Source organism: Eurosta solidaginis, chromosome 2 (genome assembly GCF_040869045.1).
Source record: "Eurosta solidaginis isolate ZX-2024a chromosome 2, ASM4086904v1, whole genome shotgun sequence".
In the NCBI taxonomy this organism is placed as follows: domain Eukaryota; kingdom Metazoa; phylum Arthropoda; class Insecta; order Diptera; family Tephritidae; genus Eurosta; species Eurosta solidaginis.
Window position 1 is genome coordinate 11,892,865 of NC_090320.1, and position 23,266 is coordinate 11,916,130.

General features: G+C 33.9%; 2 protein-coding genes across 23 annotated transcripts in view; one reads left to right on the forward strand and one right to left on the reverse strand.

Moving 5' to 3' along the window:
• Positions 1 to 23,266, reverse strand: part of Nckx30C (solute carrier family 24 member Nckx30C) — an 849,440-nt gene that overhangs the window by 243,952 nt on the left and 582,222 nt on the right. The gene's annotated exons all lie outside the window — the stretch shown is intronic.
• LOC137239296 (uncharacterized) lies at positions 3,754 to 13,922 on the forward strand. Its single transcript, XM_067764433.1, has one exon. The coding sequence runs from the start codon at positions 4,582 to 4,584 to the stop codon at positions 5,344 to 5,346; it is 765 nt and encodes a 254-aa protein (XP_067620534.1). The 5' UTR covers positions 3,754 to 4,581; the 3' UTR covers positions 5,347 to 13,922.

The following is a 23,266-nucleotide window of genomic DNA, read 5'->3' on the forward strand; positions in this document are numbered from 1 at the left end:
AATTGCTTCAAATAAATGTTTTCATACATTTGAAAAAAAAAACAATATGGGCAAACCCCGATTATTAAAATCATACAAAACTATATTTATAGATTTGGATTCCAAATAAGAGCGAAAAAGGGACCTGTACATTGTACATAAAAACAGCAATTAGAAATAATATATATACTATCGGACAGGACGCGATTCCAAGCAACACTAAATCACATTTAATTTATTAATAATGCTGTCGGAATGGACCAGATTTCAGCCAACATATAAATAATTTAAATAAAATAATATGGAAAGTGTCTGGCAATGAGGCTAGTGGTTTCTTATATCGTAGCGAAGACCATATATGAAAATCAGTCTTTATAAAATGACGAAAGAAAGGTCTATTTTTCTGCAAAATTTTTGCACGATATCTGTTAAAGCCACCATGACTCAAGTTTTATAATAGTCCAACGATCCTGCTTCAGTTGGAAGTATGCACTGACAAAATTTCAACTTTTATAAAGTGCCAAAGGTCTGGCAGTCACGGGCTCTTAGACTATATGGGAGTGCGGAAGAAATATTTTTTATATTTGAAGTGTAGATTTGTAACTGTGCCTATGATTCAGGGCAAAACAAAAACAAAAGTGCTACAAGTGTATAGGGGTTGCCCAGCTCTGGTATTGATATATTGAGCTAACGGGTTTTTCATCTTCCACGCTATGAAATAAAACAGCACCGTTTGTTTTTGTTTTTTGGTATTTGCATCTTTTTTGAAACCTTTCGTCAAACGAGGCAGTCTGGAGAAATTTTTGGGTACTATTTCGACACTTAACGTCTCGAGCACCACGAACTTACGCCTTTCGGCCAAAATTTGTTTGCTAGGCATCTTTCCCCTCTTTTTGTACAATATAATGCCAACCATCGCCGCGTTTGCCCTGGAACCCAAGGCGGTACTGCAGCGGCGGTTTTCCCAGGCGGTACACCACAAACGTGGACGTTTTGTTGCTCACCAATGTATCGGTCGTCATAAGGACCAAGAAAATAACAGCTACAAAATATTGAATACCAACGAGCAATATCACTGAAACACATCCCATCATAAGGAGGGTAGTAAATATGTCAGTTTGAAGTGCCGGTTTCTTCTATTGATATCACTTTCACATAAGAAAGATTGTTTAGATCGTTTCGGATTTCATCTAATCATGTATTTTTTTGCGATTTGGCATTTTACCTCCAGGCGTGGAAGGCGACAAATAGAAAAATGTATGCATTTAGGGGTATTAGGGAATCCGACATCATGTCATCATTTCATCTACTTATGGACATAACTATGTTATAAAGATTTCGGTTTCATTCCATAGACTTCCTACAATTAACAGATAACGTGAAATTATAACCAACTTAATTACGAAGCTTTAAGTTTTCGATAAATAATATTACTTTGATATATGCTAAACACAATTGTGTATAAAAACAAAGATAAGACGAGCTGAAATACTGGAGCGTCCGCTGTACGATGATTTAATATGCATCATATGACACCAATATTTCTATACGATTTGCATTTAACTCGCAACAATAATAACAACAAACAAGTAAGGAAGTTTAAGTTCGGGTGGAACCGAACATTATATACCCAGCTGTACACTTGAAATGTTATTGTTGTTGGTTTTGTGTGCCTAATAGTGTTACATGGCTGCGCAATAATCATCCCGATAAATAGAAAATTGCTTAGTCATAAAAGGGGCGGTGCCAGCCCATTTTTTAAAGTTTGAAGTTTTTCCTATTTATTGTTATAAATCCAATTGTGAAATGAAATACCATTGATATAAAGCTCTTTTTTGCAAAGATATAACTTATTTTATTCGTCCACGAGAAGTTTTCTTCAAAGCATTCCTTAGAGTAAAGGCAACCTCTCTGCGGAATTTTGTTACGATCGGTTTAACGATTTTTGATTTATGATTAATAATATTTGTAAAATTGATTTTATCACAAGTGGGTGGTGCCACGCCCATTTTAAACAGTTTTTTAAGATTTTTATCAAGAGTCTCAATATCAGTCCACATGTCAAATTTCAACATTCTAGGTGTATTATTTACTAAATAATCAAGTTTTTCGTGTTTTCCAAAATTTTATATATATATAAAAAGTGGGCGTGGTTATCATCCGATTTCGCTCATTTTCAATACCAATCTTTTCTGGGTCCAGATAAGCTCGTGTACCAAATTTTGTGAAGAAATCTCAATATTTGATCAAGTTATCGTGTTAACGGACAGACGGACGACCGTCGGACTTGGCTCAATCAAATTTTTTTGCGATACTGATGATTTTTATATATGGAAGTCTATATCTATCTCGATTCCTTTATACCTGTACAACCACCGTTATCCAATCAAAGTTATAATACCCTGTGTACAAGTACAGCTGGGTATAAATATAGAAAACACATCCAAATCTTTAAAAAGTACACACACAAAGTGTTTCGAAGCGCTCATAGATGCGGCGTGAGTAATTGCGGTTATGTGAAAGCGATTACCTTACGAAAAATGCTCACAGCCAGAAGGTGCTTACAGCCGTGAACGATTGATTGGTTGACCGGCAGTTAAACGTTACAATAACAAGTTGGGTTAGAGAAGTTAGTTGTTGACTAAGTTGCGAATTTGGTTTAATTGGCAGCAAGTCTGGTTCTTTATTTTGCACTGTTGGTGCCTTTACAGAAGGATTCAACTTAAAAGACAAAACCAAATGTCTTTTTCTGTGTACTGGACCAAATAAATTTTTTTGATGTGATTGAACCAACCATAAACGAATGATGAATTGCCTCGTTTTTCAAAGTAAGGCTTCAAAACATAAATTCTGACTTTTCAAGTTCGAAATTTAACACATTCTAGTATACACATTTAACCAAACAAGTCTCCTTTTTCTTCTTGTAGCGATAACTAGACTCCCTGAAAGTTTTGGGCAATTTTTACGATGTTCGTGGTCCTTTGTAGGATATTGATACGGAAAATACCACCATTAAGGTACTTGCTCGATTATTGCGGGAACAACTTTATATGACCAACACCCAACATTTGGTGATGAACTTGGGGTCGCCAAAGTTTCGCCATAGTTAAGGTTGACGATTGGGTTGGAGAAGCTATAATTTGTGCTGGCAGCCCCTTAAAAGGATTACGCTACACAGCCAGTTGAATCTCAATTAAACAGATAAAAATATAGGCATGGTCTGCCTTCTTTACTGAAGCGATAAATTACGCAGCTACACAACAAAGTTGCCGGATTTGGCAATGCGAAACATGTATTACTGCATGAAGCGGGCCCGGCTTTGTCCTTATCTCAAAAACACACAATCGGCAGCGAGGTTTACCGCTTTATGAGGCGAACAAAGAAAAGCAAAAAAAAAAATTGTTGGCGAATGACGTAATTCGACACATAAATTCCCTTATATTTAGCTTAAGCTGAATCCGACATCATAGATTTCGGAATTGACCTGACGGGTCGTGGTTTGCCTAACCTCAAAAAACAATCCAAAAAATATCCCTGGCGATTGAGTGTTTTGTTTGAGGTAAGGCTCGAAACGGGTTTCACTGAGTCAATGCAGGCAGCGGATTCGGATTAACTTTTCAAAATTCATTACCTCATTACCAAATCCGAAAATCTATCTTTTATGTATTTGTGTAACAAAGCAGATGTCAATGACTTTGGCTCTTTTTATTAAAATATTGAGTATATTTTTTTTGGGTATGGCAACCATGTCTTTTGATGACAATAGACAAACCAACAAACGTTCAGACAGTTGATCAATCGTTCATCGTGTTGTTTGGTTTGGCGTGTGGCGTGCGCACGCGCTGCGACGATCAAGCGAATGAATGCTGCTGCGTTCAGTCAACAAATTGCAATCAACTAACCAACTAGTTTCAATAACGAAACTAACGCGGCCCATAACACAACGTACATATTGTTGCAGTGGCTAGAAAAGTGATATCAAAATATATAGCAAAGAACTTGCGCGCGTTTAACGAAATTACGAAGCACATATTATTTTACGATTTAGATTAAAAAAAAAAAGGAAAAAAATAAATAGAATTCGAACTATTAAACATTGAAAGCAATTTTGCTGTGTCAATAAAAAATTTATGTAAACAAATTTCAAAAAAAAAAAAAAAAAATTGAAAAAAAAAATTTTTGCAAAAAAGTTTAAAAACGCTTAAAAATGCTCTTCTGAAAAATGCAAGTTTGTGCAACAAAGTTTTGTAACAATAAAAATTTTACGAAGAAGATATAATTTTAGGAAAATTAAAAAAGAGGAAAAAAAATAAATAAAAGAGTACGAACTATCAAACATTGAATTCAATTTATTTAAAAAATATATTTATTATTATCAATAAAAAAATCTAAGTAAAGAAATTTCACAAAAAAAAATTTGTTTGTAAAAAAACAAAAACGATCAAAAATACTTTTCTAAATAAAAAATGTGTGCGAAAAACTTATAAAAATAAAAATTTTATAAAAAAATTTACAATAGCATTAATAAAAAGAATTGTTTAAACCCTAAAAACTAAACATTACTTTTTCAAAAAAATTTTGTCCATAAATGAACTGTGGAAAATGTTTTTACGTCGCGCCATACAAGTCGCCACCATATTGATTTATTGGTTTGTTATTGTGCCAGTAATAGCCAAATATTTGGAGGATATCAAATGGATGCGTCGTGGCAAATGGACACGCAAGAAATTGGGTTTTTACGGCATTGCTGCATTCGCTTTCATATTCGTTTATTTCTTATGCATGTACGCTTATATGTTGTGTAAGCGTTGGGAGCGTAAAATACTCAGCGATATGAAACAGGCTGGCGCAAAAACAAGCGAATCAGAGGTGCCTTCCGCAGCCACATCAATGGCTACAGTGGCTGAGTTGGAGCCACTTGAACGCTTGAAACCCGCACGTCCAGCTCTATTACCAGCGCCTGCTGTGGCAAACGCTAGCGCTCAGCTATTGACAAAAGAGCAACAAGTGCTCGAACAGGATGCTCATTATAAACAACAACAGCAGCAGCAACACCTCCAGCCACAACAACAACAACAACAAATGGGTGCACGTAATAAACCTAAAGTAATACGTACTGCACCAAAAATACCCACAGTACATCGGCTATTGCCATCACCCACTACAACAACACTACCTGTAATTGTCACCACTCCATTAGCACCGCTGCAGGAGCACCCTTATGGCAATGATGCGATTGAGGCGAAAATTAAAAGGCTTAGTCGCGCTGAACGATTGACCACAGAGCTGGCGGATATTTTGCGTCGATATTATCGCATGAGTACGGGTAATGGTGGTAATAACAAGACAACAACAAATATGGTTTAGCGAATTCAGCGAAGGTGGAAAACGCCTTAGGCTTAAATAAATTTTTAGTTTGATAAATTAATGCAACTTATGTAGCTAAAATTGTTTTAAGTGAAGATTTACGGAATATGTTTTTGGGGTTTCTTGATAAATAAGAAATGATATTTTGATGACAACCAAATTTTAAAATGAATTCTTGTCAGAGAGAAAATTAATTTGGTAAAAAAATTGTTTTTAAATTTTGTTCGTTCGAAAAACTAAAGCTGTGAAATTCAGATCTGAAATTTCTGGAAAAGCCTTAGTTTGTATGGAATAATATTTCAAAGACAAGATATTTTGGCGTAGTATTTATTTAAAAATGAAATGTTTTTAACCGTTGTGATATTCAAAAATAACATCTAACAAAAAAAAAAAAAAAAAGTATCCAAAAGTCGAAAAATTTATTTGAAAAATACACAAAAACGAGAAGACTGTGAAATTCGAAAGTTCATATTTCAATACGAACCCAAAACAAATTTTATGCTGAAAATTAAAACGAATTCTTTATAAAAAAAAAAAATAATAATAAATAAGAGCGAAAAGGGAATAAGTATTAACCTGGGTCGATTTGTATGGACGAAAGTTAACCGATATCGGGAGTGTTTTGGTCGAAAAATTTACCCTTTCGCCATTTTTTTTCGCAGACCCGAAAATTATTTTTTTGATTATGCGTAGTGTAATTTTTTTTCCTGAGCCCAAATCCTATCGAAAAATCGATGCCGAGAAATCGGTTAATAAATCGACCCAGTCTAATAAGTATACTTGAAAAAGTAGTGAAATTTCTGTAACTTAAAAAACTGTGAGAGCTATTGCAAAACTGTGACGAATTTATTCTATGAAAGCTTGTGTGAGAGCTTTTAGAATTTTTACAAGCTTAGTAAAAAAAGGAAATAGATGCTTACAAAAAGCGCAAAAGTGTTGTTATACAATCGCAAAAACTGTGAAAAAACGAAAGAAAAGGCTGGCGTAAAAGATATCTATAAATTTTATTCGCAACGAAATGAAAACATATTGCGGTTAGTTAAAAGTCAAGAGAGTGATTAGTTTTTGGAAAAAAAGGAATCATAAGAGCAACCGACTTAAACGTAATTCTGAAACTCCCGAGTGATGGCGTAGGCAAAAGCCTATTTATATTTTGATTAGAATCAAAATGAAATTAGAATCATGGTTATAAAAAAAATTGAAGCATAAGTGCAATCGACTCATAAAGATTTATGAAATTGTGCCAAGTAAAAGCTCACATGAAAGCTATTTCACATTCAATAACATCGGAAATGAAAATATTTGTTGATGATGAAAGTGTGCATTTAATAAAGGTATTTAAACAAACGTTGTGTAGTTAATCTTGCAAACAATATTTTTCCACAAAATTGTGAAATTGAGTGTAAAAGCTCTCGTGGAAGCTATTTGAATAATTCGATACGACAAAGGGTCCACAAATCAGACACAAATCTATATCGAAAACATTATAAAAATGATCTCCATAAAAAATTTATAAATATTTTGAAATTCAAATAAAAAAGTGAAAGCCCATGTGAAAGTTATTTGAGTTATCCCTAAGTCGATACTAAAAATATATATCGAAAAAATAGCAAACATGCTTTCCATAAGAAATTGCAAAACATGTGAAATTCAAAAACGGAAGCTTTCGTAAAAGCTTTTGCTTGGGAAAAGGCAAGCGATTTGTAAATATTATTTAATATTGTATTCAACAAAGTATATTTGAATTAAAAGGAATATTTCAAATAAAAGTAATAAAATTTAATGATTAAATTTACTACTCCATGAAGCTCTAAATTGGAAGTGTAAGAAAAATTAAATAACGTATATACTTTAAAGCTTTGTAAATAATTGAGTTGTCATAAAAATGTTCACCATAATACAGTGTTTGGTCATACATATGAAAAATAAAAAAACTTCAAGAGTTTCCTAGTTTGAAAAAAAAACCTGATAAAACTAGTAAAAAAAGCTCAAATGGAAGCTCTTATTTTCACAAATCAGTATATTGGTAGGACACAATATTAGATTTGGGTATTCATTTGAAACTTTAACTTTAACTAAAGCTTTTGCATTAACGAAAGCTTTTCATCAAAAAGAAAAGCTCGGAGTTAGGTGTAGCAATATGTATGTGAAAGTAAAACGAAAGATTATAAGGTTAAACAGTGTACATACACAAATATTGGATGAAAATAGTTGCAGCTGAAAGCTCTTATAAATATGGTAAAAATAAATGATATCTAGAGAACGCATTAAAATTCTTTTTTTTTTTCAAATTACGGGGATAAATCAAAACAGCCCGACACAAAGATGAAAAATTAGTCGTGAGAAACATTACAAAACTTTTGATGAAAGCCTGCCGAGAAACTAAATTTGACATTAATGAAATGGAAGAATAAATAAATAAACAATAAAATGTGAGAATGAAATGTGAAAGCTCTGGTGAAAACTATCACGTTGTAAAAATAAATGTGAACAAAGAATGAAAGTCTGGATTTGAAAACGACAACCAGCAGTTGGTTAAAAAATCGTTCAAAAGCTTTTACTAAAGGAAACTGCGAAAATTTTTGTTACACAACTATTGAGCTTTCACAAATAACAGCTACATATTAAAAATATTTCAAAAGCTTTAACAAATCACTTTTAATTTGTATTTTGGTAAATTGCGAAAACATGCCTGTGTAGACGAAATCGTATAAAAACTGAAATAAATATTTTATGGTAGCGAAAAAATCTGTTTGAGCAAACTCAGGCGCATATCGCGTATGAGTCAAAATAAATAATGTGAAAATTCCTTAGTTGCATATTAAGAACTTGGAAGTTCAGAAAAAGGTTTAAATTCCCTGTTAAAGGGTAGACGAGACCAAAACTAGGGCATAGATACGCCTTTTTGTCGACAGTGGTATTTAAGGCTCAATGGCCAGCGAATACTTTTAACTGTCGGCTTTTACACAACGATGTCGTTGTCAATTTAAAAGCATCAGACACCAGAAGACCTTGTCCAGTCGAAATACCCATCAGGCGCGTGTTATTCCCTCTTTTTAGTGATAAGAGCAATTTTGTTAACCTAGGGTCATATGATCTGCAATGATCTTTGACACTTTGTAGCGCCGCGTATTACTCCACGCCTTTCATGCTTGGTCGAGCATGTGCAAGTTTTGCGTCTTCTTCTTACGACCACCTCTAAACTCTTACTTACTGCTATACTTTTGATTTCATTTTAGCAAATACCTAAAAATATTTTCTTCCCGCAAAATATTCACTTACATGGATGTATAAAATACGTGTTTATAATACATTTTTCATTGAACACTAATATTTCGTTGCGCTTTTGGTTTATGGAGTTTGCACGTACTCGCATTGGTGAAACTTAATATGGATACTCATTAATCCAAATCTATTACATATGTAGATATAAAGATATGAGGATATACTTTTTAGAGAACAAAACAATTTATACTTTTGACAAACAAACAAGTTAATATATTCAATAACAGTTGATATCCATGAAAAGGTTAAACAATTTTTTAGAAGAATAGTCTGCATTGATATTAATGAGGTTTTCTATTTTAAGGGCATACATACAATATACAATCTGCGATACCCACTCAAGTTCAATTCTTTGAAACGAGATCTACACCAACAGTGAATCAACCTAATCATTCTTGTTCTTTTAGACGTCAATAACTCAATTCTTAAAATTTTACATGAATACGAAACTCTTGTTAACTGCCCAATACATTTATTAGCTAAGAAAGCAATTTATAGTTAGTCACTTATACTTGGTACTAGGCGATAAGATAAGCTGCTGACCACTTAGCTTTAGCAGTTCAAAAATAAGTTGGTTTTTACTTCCTCGTGAAGAGTAGTAAATTTGTTTTGTCCGAATGTAGCTTAAAGCCATATATATTCTTGTGTTCCCAATCAGTTTTGAAGAAGTTAAAAGGAGACAGTAGTTGAATATGGTAAATAAAGTAGGAAAGTCGTGAATATAAGCACGGGACTTAGAAAGTTGCTCTTATCTCTAAAGAGGAATGGCTTAAAGCACATAATGGACGTACTAACGAGCCCACCGGCTTTAAATGCTAATAAATAAGGCCTCGTCAGTAACATCAGGTATAGAAAGTGCGGGCTGCAGAAAGAAACGGTTGAGTTCATTCGCGTGGTCGAGGCAGTGATTAAGAAAATGTTTAGGACTTGCCAAGTGAACGGAGTAATTTTGTAATGAAAGTCCTGGTACTTCTCTCTTTTCAGCAAGTAAATTTTTGTAGCAACAAGGGCACATTCAGCAATTATTCATTGTCCTCGTCGTCTCAGTGAAAGACTTTCTATACACAGACTTTTTGGGGTGGAACCTTACATGAGGAATTTAGTTCCTCAAATTTGTAGACATATAGAGTGATGCTGTTGATGTATGTTGAGTGGGGGCGCAGAAAAATGTGCATGCGAAGCAGCGGCGATTAGACCGCATAACCTCCTCGTGACGTCATGCCTAAAGGCGGTCCCACAGGATGTGGAAACATGAACAGGATTAAACTGGTTTCATTCGGCCACTTGAAGGCAGTGCGCTGCCACAACGTCCAAGAAAATAAAAACATGTGTTGAGTTTTGCTAAGACATCCTTCATACTAATAAGCCACAGTAGAGGTGGAAGCATCGAACATTGTTGACGGGCTATATATATGTGCCAATTTTATAACTGTTTTCTACATCCTGCTCTACCGCCGACGCTATCGCATCAGCGCTAACGTTATTCAAACCGCCTTCCACATCAACAAACCTAGTCAGAGTCAAATTTTTCTTTGGTATCTTTCCAAGTGCATTCGAGGAAAAACAAATATTTTTAAGAAAGAAGCGAACGTCTATATCTAATCTTTCCAATTAGATTCAAATTAAAGGAGACACCAAACGCTGACTACTTAAGGTGAGTTTGAGAAATGGCCTGTAGATGTTAAACCGGAGTTTATTCGACAAAACAGTGAATGATTTCTGTTAATTTTATTGCTGTTCAGCACTAAACAGAGATTTAACATATGCCCACTTTTGTACGGGAAGCCTTATGAAATTTAAGAAATTAGTGCAAATAAGTCTCAATCGTATTGAATAAATTAAGTTTAATCAAAATTTTAGTTTTTGATATCACACACAATAAATGAATAATTAATTGATTAATTTTAGTTTTTCTAAAAATGTACACGGTTAGAAATGTGAGCTTACTATTTAAACCATTCATCCATTTGAATTTAAAATCACTCAATTTCCTGCAACGTTCATTAATTTTATACGGCTTAAATTTGAACTTATGTAAACCAATAAGCCTAGGACCTCAAAATTATTAAAAAAAAATATTGATATAATAGTGAAGAGCGGAGGCATGGTTAATAAAGCACTGCTAAAAATCCAATGTTAACAGGCTCTGTTGGAGTGCGCCTATAAATATTCCACTTAATTTGGATTTAAAAACATATTGATTAAGTACAAAAACAATACTTGGAGAAAATTTACAAGCGACAGTCTTAATAGAGAAAGTTTAGAAGAGTTTGTTTAAATTTGTTTTAAACTACACATTGTACACATATAAGAAGCAATACTTAGAGGCAATTTACAAGCGATAATGTTTCAAGGCTCTGTTGAGGCGCGCCTGTAGATATTCCACTTAATTTGGATTGAAAAACAATATTAGAGACAATTTACAAAGCGTGCACCAGGCTATTCATAAGGCTGAGTGCATAGAGGTATCTGCCTTAACACCAGTATGAAGTAGGAATGTTGGAGATTTCGAGTTCAAAACCCAGCTCCCGAAAAGCTAGCTGATGAAGGAGTGAAATTTAGAAACATGAAGTAGTAACCATCGCTATGTGTAAATTTGTAATTATACCTTTCATGAAAATGAAATGGTATATTAACTTTGTCACGAATCTCAAAGTTTTAAGTCCTTAAAGGAAAATAGATATGCCCAATTTTAAGTCCTTAAAGGAAAATAGATATGCCCACTAATATAACAACGAAATTATCAGGATTAAGAGCTGAGTTGATTTAGCCATGTACGTCTGTCTGTTTGTATGCAAACTAATTAATATCAATAAAAAAACCAAAAAGTTTAAAAAAACCTAAAACTAGAAACTTGTGGCTTTAACACAAAACCAAAAATATTAAAAATTAAAAAAAAAAAAAATTATGTATGACAAAGATTTACCTGAAATAAAATTTACCAAAGACTTGCTAAAACGGAATTAGTTAGTAATAAATAATTAAAAAAGCTTTTAGTAAACAAAATTTTTGCGAAATAATGTTCAAATCAAAATATCATTTTAAAAAAAATTGTGAAATCCCGAATAGCTTGTAAAATATTATTAACCATGATACAAAAAAGAAGGTAGTTCCACTCAAAAATGTTTGACGTATTTGGGGATTTTTGAAGTTTCATATTGTTTGTTGTTTTGCCAGAAGCGTTGCCATACCGTTACTGCTTAAGCAGAAATTGTGGTTTTTCTTTATGGAAATTTCCTTTAGGATGAAAACGCAATGGCCATCTGAGACAATAATAATATGCTTTAGCACGACTTATGTGCATACATATCGATTGAGAATACAGTAAAACATGCGATTTTATTGGAAAAGAGTGGATAACCACTCAGACATTGCTTCGTGACTCATATCTTTATGGCAGATGACCCTTAGACAGAAAAAAAATACACGAAAAATCCCGTTGTTTTAGCATGGCCCTATTATCATGCCGCTACAGTAGATATTTCTCAAGGTATGTTGATAAAAATTGTACCTCCAAAGTCCGCACAACTATATCAATGCTAAACGGGCACAGAATGTCTATAGGTGGTGCTGCCCCAAGGTGACCTCTGGTACAACGGGCAAAAACACTCTCATAAATAGTGGGTAACTTGCAGAGCTACAGGGTAATGTTCTCCCTAAAAAATGGTTTAACAATGCTCTCCTAAAGCGCAATGCTTCAATAAATAAGAAATAAAAAATGTGTACTTGTAGCCAATTTATCAAGAAATTGCCGTGTCGGTTGATAAGGACCTCCTATGAACAAGCAATTGACAAACGTGTATGTTTTGTCAAAATGATCTGAGCAAATGTAGAAGAAGGCTATATTCCCTTACTTTGTATATTTCGATCCATGTTTGTTCCACCCAAACAATTTATGGGAGATAGAAAAACTTATTAAAAACTTTTTCTAAGCTGGTATTTCGTATTAAAATATTTCCAAAGCAAGGGGCTAATTTTTTTCTTTTTTAATTAAAATAACTATGAAAGTAATTTAGTCGTATTTGTTAATATGAAATCCATCAAAATTAGAAAAATTCGTGAAATTTTTCAATCTGGTAGCTTGCTTTTGGTGAAATTGTCATTGTCCCCGCAAAAGTCAAGTGGCTAATGTCACACTAAATGGGACTACCTCCATTTTTTTTATCATGTTATTAACTATTAAGATGCCTATATGCATTGAGATAATAAAAATTTTCCTTGTGAAAACAGGTTTTTCTCTAAACCAGTCGTAGAATTATAGTAAAGTATTTTTAAATTTTAATTTAAACAAAAACTGTCACTACACAACCAAGTGTTCGTGAATACTAAAATAATTAATTAAAAGGAAGACGTCGTAGTAATATTTACAACAAATGTTGAAATACCAAATCTCGAGGTACTGTTAGTGAGCATTGCAGTTGTTGTAAAATGTACATTCCAGATTCAAAACATGTATGTATAAAGTTGCGAGTATTTCAATGAAATTATTTTTAAATAAATACTTTATATAACTAATACGCTAACTACATATGTAATCTAGTTAGTGGATATTATGTGTAAATCAATTTTATTATTTAGTATAAATAAATTTTGTATTCATAGCCAGACTGCTATGCTAGTAGTCATTGACTTACATATATTATTAATATGTTAATATGTAAATTGTATATATGTATATACGAGGTATGTAAGTAAATATTTAAAGAGGGAAACCCCTCAATAGCACACAAAACATGATTGTGCAATTTTTATCGCGAATACTTTGCGGTTAAGTAAAGATTTTATATGATAAATGAAGTTTTAACTATTTATACGAATGAGAATATGAACAAAAATACAAATTTAAATGTGATACAAAATTGATTATTTAAGTTAAGGAAATGGAATTGATTGCAAAAGCAAAATTTGATAAAAGCTATATACTTCCAAAATTGGTCTTTGGTTTTTTTATATTTTTTACTGCAAATAGTAATTAAATAGCAATTAACGAATTAGTGGTGTTAGATTAGTAGAATTTTCTGTCTTATAAATGTAGTATATATGTGTTGTGTTTACTTTGCTCTACTGTATTAAAATTTTAGATAATTTTTTGCATTTTTGTTGCCTGAAAATATCTAATTAAATATTAATTAGGCTAATTAATAATTACTAGTCAATTAAGTTGTATTAAATACATATCACAAATGTTCGATTTAACGTCACTGCTATGTTGAAACCTTCTACGTATGCTATTGAATGAATTCAAAATAAAATAAAAACATATTTGTAAAAAAAGGAAAAAAAAAAACAAAGCTTCTCAATTGTTTCTTTAATTTTAAATATAACTATTTGTAGTTTAGGCAATCAATTACGGTAAGTAAATGCTATTTGTCAAACGCAGCATTGACAAGAAAGGAAAGTTAAAGTAATTAACGGCTGAAAGAACCAAATGATAGCGGCATTAATACTGTGCGATTTTCTTGGATACGCTTAGTTATCGTGTTGAAATTTATATTCTCACAGGCAGACCCGGTAGATATTGTTCTGCCCTAACTTTGGTCTAGCTGCATAACTTTTAAGCAGTTTTTATATCATACTTTCCCTATCCATCTCTCCCCCTTTTCTTTGTCCTTTTATTCACTCCTCTCTCTGCGTCTCTTTCTCCCGCTCTGTCTTTACCATCCCTTCTTTTCGCTCTAGCTGCCTCCCCTTCTCCTTCCCACGCTCTATATATATCCCTATAACTATATCTTCGTCTATCTATATATGTTTCTTTCTCTGTTGTTTTTTATTCTTCTCCATCCCTTAATCCCAGTCCCAATCCCCAGTTACAGTTCCAGTCCCAATACCAGTTTTAGTTCCAGCTCCAGTCTCAGAGAGATGTACGTATTTTTGAATGCTTTTTCATATACAAATAAAACAAAAAATGTTGTCTTAAAAAAATTAAGAGGTGGACCAACCGTACCATTTTGGGGTTTGAAAACTATTTAAGACCTACTCAATGTGCTCATAAAATTTCATAAGTATCGGTCGTGCCGTTTCAAAGAAGTTCAACCACAATCTCTGTGGCACGAGAATTTTGTACATAAGACGATCGATTCCGTATCTTAGCGTTTTCATCTAGCAAAGGTATTCTATAAATTTCGTTCTGCCTTTACGTTTTGTCAAAGAGGGAAATGTAAACAATTGTCAAATCGTATGCTTCATTTAACATAATGCAAATACAAGAAGGATTTATCTCTGAGGCGAAACAAATAATCGTTTCGCAGTAGAGAATAAGGCACATACATGTTGATCTACATACATCTTTTTCTAGTTAAAAATTTACCCTAAGGATTTTACGAACCGGCTCCTCTTTTCACGTATGACCACAATTTCAACATAAAGAGCATGTTGGTTGGTATAAACATTCATCATTACATTTTTCTTGCGAAACACAGTATTAAGTGATGACACCCTTCAGATTTACTTACATTGAGAAGACAGATCCTTCTGCAGGCCGGAATAAGGCTGATAATTTTCTAAGTGTACAAGCCGCGCTTAATGTTTTGGATTCTTGTGCCGACAACATAAAGTTGATCACTGAATGCCGCGAGCTCTCAATGAAATGGACCAGCATCTCAGTATTACCATTATAAAGGTATCTTGACATGAGGATATTGGAGGCAATTGTAGAGCAGGTGAGCTGGCCTGGAGGGGTAAAACCGCATAAATCTTTTCTGAGTATGAGACTTCTTTTAAATTCCGCGTGAGCACGAACACAATAAGCAGGATAACTATGCTCTGTGGAGCGCTGCATACATGCGAGTCATAAATTTTAATTTAGCCTTGCTATGGTTAAGGGCGCAACAAACACGAATTGAACAAATTCAGGGCTTTCGTTCGTGGTAAGGATTCCCACTGGCCACTGTTTCATAGGTACTCACGCCTCTAAGATGTGCATTGAATCTTACAATTCTTGCCTCAGCTGCAGATATACTGAGGAAGTGGAAAGCGCGCAGCATCGGCTTTTCGGCATTAAGTAGAGAAAGGTTATCGAATATGTGTAGAAGTTAAATTAATTGACTCTACGAACCAGTTCGATTCGCGGAAGCTGATACTTATCGTTTAGGGCAGTACCAGTTCTTTTAACATAACCTAACCTAAGGCCTGCTGTAGATATGTTAAAATATATTATACGAGCACGGGTCCGGCACATCTTGCGCAACCAATACAAAAAAGTCTCTTATCAAATATCAAACGAAATTAGCTGTTCTATCAGTCAATTACAACTTACAGCTTGCGCTACCTTCTGGTGTATGGCAGCAGCTGCCGGTAATGCAGTGCAAATATTCACAATAGTGCCATAGTAGAAATAAATTTCTTTGTGTGCTCACAAACGTTTATTTTTAACAAATTATTTTAATAAAATATAGTTAAACAAAAGCACTTCGACCAAAATTGGCCAAAGCTCACTAATAGCCCGAATCTCCATCTTTAGAACCAGAACATTATTTATAGATTTGGATTCCAAATAAGAGCGAAAAAAGGGATCCGTTCATAAAAACAGCAATTAGAAATAATATATATGATGAGAGGAGTTATCTTTAGCCTGGTCGCATATACACGGATTAAGCGACCGCGGCGTGGATACCTAAGGCCCTAATCAGTGCAAAGGTTTTTATATTACTTCATAAAATTAAATGTCGAGTTATATGAAGTGAAAGCTTTTAACACGACTTGATGCTACAATATCCTGTTGTCCTATTTTTTGTTTCAGCCCAAATACCTGGAGGATGGCAAGCTTGACAAGAACCTAATCCATAGGCTGTTTGAGTAATACGTAGCAAACTTGCCTTGACCACTTGAAGGAAATGTTGGTCTGATCGTTTGTAAAAAGGACTGCCCCTCTGCGGCTAACTTTCTATGCTCAAATCAACTCAAAATAAGTTTATAATGAGGGCACATGTTTGAATATGAAGCCCTTATTCGTAAGTTAAATACAAGCTCCTCTCCACTGTACTCTGCACTCACATCTAAAGCTAAATTTCTTAAAATAGATTTTTTTGCCATTAAGTTGACAAATTTCTTAAATATTTAGCGTGACTTAAGAAATTTATTCACACCAACATTGCAGATTTAGTTCTCCAATAAATAACGGACAACCAAAGGTCTTAGCGCTGACATAACAAAAAACTTGTCTTCAGTTTTTTTTTCTATTGGTATTTGATTAAGTATTTTCCTAACAAAAAAATTCTAGAAATTATTTTACAGTGCTAGTCAGGAATAATCAGTATTTAAGTTTTCTTTTCCTTTTTCCCACACATTGTCACAGCAAAGGCTACTTTCAAATTAATCACTTTAATTACACCAATAAATTTCCATAATAAAATGAAGAAAACATTGCTTATGGATATACATATAAAAGAAGAGTTGGGGAATTTACACAAAAGTGGTTTGGTTAGAGCGAATTGATTTAATTTAACAGAGTGTATGCATATTTGTTGGTCCTTGTGCATGCGGTACTTAGAACTGAGAAACCGGTTGCATGAGATCGAGTGTTTTAAAGAAACGACTTTTGCGTATTTTACGAAAATTAAAATTCGGTTTAAATAGCAATTTAAAAAAATGCTCTGAGAGACGAGCATAGAAAGTGTTTCAGAAAATCGGAAAATTACAACGTCCTTTGAACTTTCTAAACTTTCGAAAATATCCAGTATGGCTCCCACAAATGCAAATGTGAAAAAATATGCTTAATTGGTGAGTAGTACTCCCACTTAATGACTGACATAATTTGGGGTCAAAGGCGTTTCTATAATGATACATTACTGCCATGAAGTCGATAAAGCAGTGCAAGATCAAAACCCATGAGAAAATTTTGTAATCTTTTATTTCATTACCTGTTTCATTATATCCAGCGGTTTCGAACGCCGTGGCATTATTTGAAGATGGAATGCCAGTTTGCAAATGAAAATAAATTCCCACCATGCTAGCAAATTAATCTGTTTTGTCAAATTTGACCACAAACTTCGTCATTTCAATTAAAACGGCTTATCCTACATCGTCAAATGCGCTTTCCGTCGTTTTTTTTTTGTGAGAAAGTGACTAATAAATGGGATCGGCGATTGCCCACCAGTATGGCAGATTCTGCCGACTCCACCGCTTAAGAATAACGAAAAGATTTTTGGATCGAAAAGTGCTAAAGTAGTCAAAGCGGCCGGCAAAAAAATTTTAGGTTGTAGAAGAAGCCTTTCCATTGATATGATACATTTTTGGGCAAAATTTGACTTTGTGGAAACAAAGCACAATAAAGACGTGAAAAGATCTCTCATTCTTTCTAGGAAACCAATTTTTAACAACTTTCTCTGAAGCCCTTCTTGCTTGCTTACACAAGCTGGTGCGAGTTGCCAAATTAACACAATTTAAATATTTAACACAGAAAGAATTATTCTTACCGGCTAAAGCAAGCTCTCGTTACCTGACAAAATTAAGAGACTAAGAAACACGAAACTGATTATTTAAAGAAAGAAATTTGTTTCCGCTTAAGCTACAAATTAAGAACAAACTAATTTGTTCGACGAGAGAAAATATATACCAAGCTCGAAATGCTCCTAAATAAATTGCTCTCCCTTAAAAAATATTCGAAATAACCGGCCTTTAAAAAGACATGAACCGCACATCACAAGTGAGTGCACATACAGTAGTGAATAGAAAAAATAACAGTGTAATTTTGTGAATTATTATGAACGAGCCGGACTCGTGCGCATCTTGCGCCACCAATATAAAAGTCTCTTATCAAATATCAACAGGAATCAGCTGTTCTATTAATCAATTAAACTTACAGCTTACAGCTTGCGCTGCCATCGGGCGTATGGTAGCAACTGCTGGCAATGCAGTGCACATATTCACAATAGGGCCATAGTACAAATAGATTTCTTTGTGTGCTCACAATTATTTATTTTTTACAAATTATTTTAATAAAATATAGCTAAACAGAAGCACTACGACCAAAATTGCCCAAAGCTCGCTAATAGCCTGAATCTCCATATTTACAACCAAAACTTTATTTATAGATTTGGATTCCTAATAAAAGCGAAAAAGGGACCCGTACATAAAAACAGCAATTAGAAATAATATATATGATATTATGAATTTTGTAACTGAAACTATACCAACTAATCTCGAAAACGTTTTCGGAAAAATTCGGAAATTCCCGAAAAACTCGATCTTTTTATTTGGAGTTCTCTGAGTATAAGTTTTATAGCTCAATCAGTTTTGTCTAACGAAGTACAAGTTAAGCTATTGGGTCTCTGAAAATTTGCATTAATTTTTGACATTTCTTTTTCGAATGGTGTTTTAGATTACAAATATACATTAAAAACAAACATTTTTTTAACTCTTTGTATGGAGGAAAATCTAAAGCAACTTTTGGAAAAAAATTTTTAAAAATCAATGCGAACTTTGAGATATGGAACTCTTAAACTTCTTCTTTGTTGGACTAAAATAGTTTGGGTTTCAAAACTGCATATTCAAAAAAATACAAGGAACTCCAAATAAGAAGTTCGAAGTTTTGGAAAATTCTTCAAAATATTCGAATTTTTTCGAAAACGTTTTTGCGATTAGTTTGCATAGTTTCAGTTACAAATTAAGAAGTTTATTCTGAAATTATCAAAAATAAAAAGACTTCAATTACCGAAATGTGATAAAAATTGCCACTGCTATTTTTCTGTTTACTGCTGTATATCTATGCATTTATTTGCGAATGTGCAAATACAAAAAATACAAATATTTGTGAATGTGCACGTGTACTCATATGTATTTGGCGACTTCATGTTAAGGAAAATTCAATTTCGACAAAAATGGTAAGCAAGTACAAAAAAAAAAAAAAAATAACTAAATGTGGTGTACAGCCCACATCAAATTCTATAACAGACACATTAAATATATTTCATTTTTGCATATAGTAAATATGTAGAGCAATACAATAAATCAAAATGAAATGTGTCACATTTAAAATAAAATAAATTAAATATTCAACAAAAAGTGTTTACCATAGTTTTGCTATATTGCGTGTAGGTTTTGTAAAACTATGATTTAAAATCGCATTAAATGTGGTTTGGCAAAAAAAAATATATATATATACAAAAACACTTAATTAGTCACAAAGAAAAACGTTAGTGTGGAAAGGTGTTCAAAATATTTAATTTATTGACTATTAAATATTGGTAATTATTTGTGGTTTTTAATAATTTTAACTACTTAGGTATAAGTCGAGATAGTCATAAATCGAAGTGTGGCTTATATACAATTTATGTGGCAACGTATGTACTTTGTACGAAGCTATTAGTAAGTGGTTAGATTATTCATACTAATTATTGTAATTACACTACATCAACATTGACAGTGTCACTCATCTTCTATATCTTCACTTTTGAGAAAATACGTTTTGAATGAATCGCCCAGCAATAAATCGTTCAGGAGATTTTAAGATATGAATAATGATTTAAGATATGATACGTTTCATTAAATGCCTCGAAGTCGGTAAAGCAGTGCATCTAAAGGGAGGTTTTTAATCGTTCAGTCGCAAAATTCAGTAAGTATGGTGTAACATACCCCAACTACGCTGCGACTTCAAATATGACCATCTATAAAAGGTTCTACGAAGTCTAAAAATCGAGAAGCATACATTTATGTGCAGCGAAGAGAGTACACACAGTGACAGAAGTAAAGTTTGCCGTATAGAAATTGCTAATGAAACAAGCACCACTTGCTTCTTACAAATGCTCACTGAAAGCAATCTTCGAACTGGTGATGTTATCGAACTGGGGGGCATATTTCTAAACGACACAGACCCTCCCTTTGCTGACTTAAAAACAGTTTTTGACAGCGCCAAAGGGAGTTGCTTGTATGCTTTGTCAGAGCGATTGGATAACAAAATTTGGCTTCAGACAAGGTAGCTCTCTGTCGTGTCCTTTCTTCAACTTTACGATATAAAAACTCCAGCAGCAGATTTCCTGCCGTTTGGTGATGATAAAGTTATTAGTCACAATTAGAGCTCGATTCGATTCGCTTTTTTGGATAATCGATTTTTACGATTCGATTCTAAAAAAAAACTCGATTTAATCGATTAAATCGAGCTGAAAATAGTTGATTGCTGCTCAATTGTTTACCAAGGTTGTACCGCTAAAAAATCTCGCCAGACTCTCTTTCTCGTTTCGTTGACTGAGGCTATTTGGCAACATCAAGGAGTACCAGAGGGTTATTCACCTGTTCCTCCTATCGGAGTGAGATTGATAGTGTATCCGGTACCTAAATATCATGCTTTCTGTGACAGACATTTCTTCAGTTAGTTCTGCATTCTCTGCAATGTTAGCTTAGAAATCACATGGAGAACAACTTATGGCTATAACTCTCTATTAATCTCTCATATAGCTGCGGTATCGAGAGTCGATGGAATGGCCCTTTTCAAGAGAAAAGTCATGTCGATGAATTATGGCCATCTCCGTCGAACCAGCCGTTAGGCCTTGTTACGGGAATTCATGAAAAGATTTCGGCACAGCAGGTGTTCCTAACGGCATCCGTATTTGGAAACAGACGAAGTAGAAGACCTCCGCCAAGAAGACTTGATCTCCCTTGGTGCCCGCAATTGGTGTCATTATGTTGAAGCCGGGATAGCTAGGCTGACTTGCGCAACTACGATGCCAAAATCTCCTAAGTGGCTTAGCGCCAATTGTTAGTGATGTTGAATTTCATCATATTTCTCATAACCACCATCATAATGGTGTATAGTGATAGCTCATGGTTTAAAAAAGTCGAGCTTTTTGAAAATTTAAACACTATTTTATTTTGTCTGTGAATATGCGCCAATAAAGCTAAATTTATAGAAAATTACAACAAATATATTTTCTGCACGTTTTTATCAATGAATATGAAATAGGCACAGTTGCTGAAAGATGATCAAAACTTCGAAGGCTAAAAAAATCGAACGATTCCAAAAAGAAAATCAATTCTTCTTAAAAGAAGATCGATTAAATCGATTAAAAATCGAACCGAAATCCAGCTTTAGTCACAACAAAGGCTTCTTAAATTCTATCTTTTCCTACTTGGATCAAGAGGCAAAAAGTGGGTCTTACGATGATCGAATGAAAGAGAGCAGTTATAGATTCTAAACTGTCAAGGACTTCGTGCATTTGGTAATCAACAATGACAATATCAGCTTATATAAAAAAAATTGTTGGCACGATTTTCCTCCGTGGAGACTTAAGTCGAGCCTTTTTCCTTACAAATTGGAGGGACGGGAACAATATGTTTTATGCCGACTCCCAACGGCAAGATATATAAATTTTTACTGAGATGCATTACATGGCAGAAAAACAGTCGGAGTGTTTGCCAAACCACTGTCGAGGGGCGGCCAGCGACATAAATTTTTCTAACTGAAAAAACTGTGTGGAAATCAGATGGGTGCCTTCATGGTACTAAAGAGGAAAGGTCTCCGCAAGATTTCTGGTGCATTACGTGATGCCAACGTAATTTTTAGGATAATCTGTATGAATTTTACTCATATGAACATAGCGTAACGAACAGAAGTCTAGAAGTTTTGCTGGCTCGAGATATTGCGAAATCACAATAATTTGACCAGCCAGCGATTTCTCCATCTATGTCACTGTTGTGAACTTCCTTTCACTAATCAATAAGAGGCTGAGTCTTCTCCTAGACGTATTAGAGGCAAATTTATGGGTAAAGCATTTATAGAGCAATCGAAAGTTCTAGACTTTTTTACATTCAGATTTCATAGTTTATACTTGTGAATTTGTTTCAACTGAATAAGCTTGGATATAATTTTTCGGGATTTGTTTGTGTGCATAGAAGCTTTAAAAATGCATACCCGGTAATAGCATCTCTAGCGGTATTAACATATGTATCTTTGCACTCTAACAGAAATAAAAAGTGCTAACAGCGCCATAACATCAGGCTGTTCGGCGTCGGTAATATAGTTCGTCGATCAATAAAATATCAGTGTTACGAGTAAGCAGTTAAATTGCGCTTTTCATTTGCTTTACTGTACATTAAAATGAATTTACTTGCGGTATGACTAATCAACGACTGTTACTTTGCTGAATTAATGGCTAATCCTAGCACATGTTAGATACATAAATACATATTTGCGGTTTTGTATCAGATGTTCGTTTTATGAGCTTTGGGAAAATTGCGAAATTTAACACTTACGCCCGATTCTGAGCGTCACCGGTAAAATAGTACCCAGAACATTATGTAACCGAATATCGTTACCAGGTCTTTTATCTGCGATTCTGGCCCAAGTGGTAACGCTGTCATAACCGAAAAACTCACCAGTGTCTGTGGAGAAATTTGAAAGGTACTTTTCTTCGCTTTCACGGTTGCCACTTTGGTTCGATTGGACCAAAAATGGTCCCTTCCAACCCCATTTGGTCCGCTGGTCCCTTTTCTTCAATTTTGACCTTTTTCAGGCAGCAGCCACGATTGGTACTTTCTTTCTTTTTCACTCAGGTAAAAATTCAAAATTTTTGTTGTCATATCGGCCTACTGATTTGTAAGATCGCGGGTTCGAATCCAGCTCAGGGCCTAACAATAATTTTTTATCATTTACACATTGTCGTTAATTGTTGATGAAACAACCGACTAATCAAAAAAAACTCTT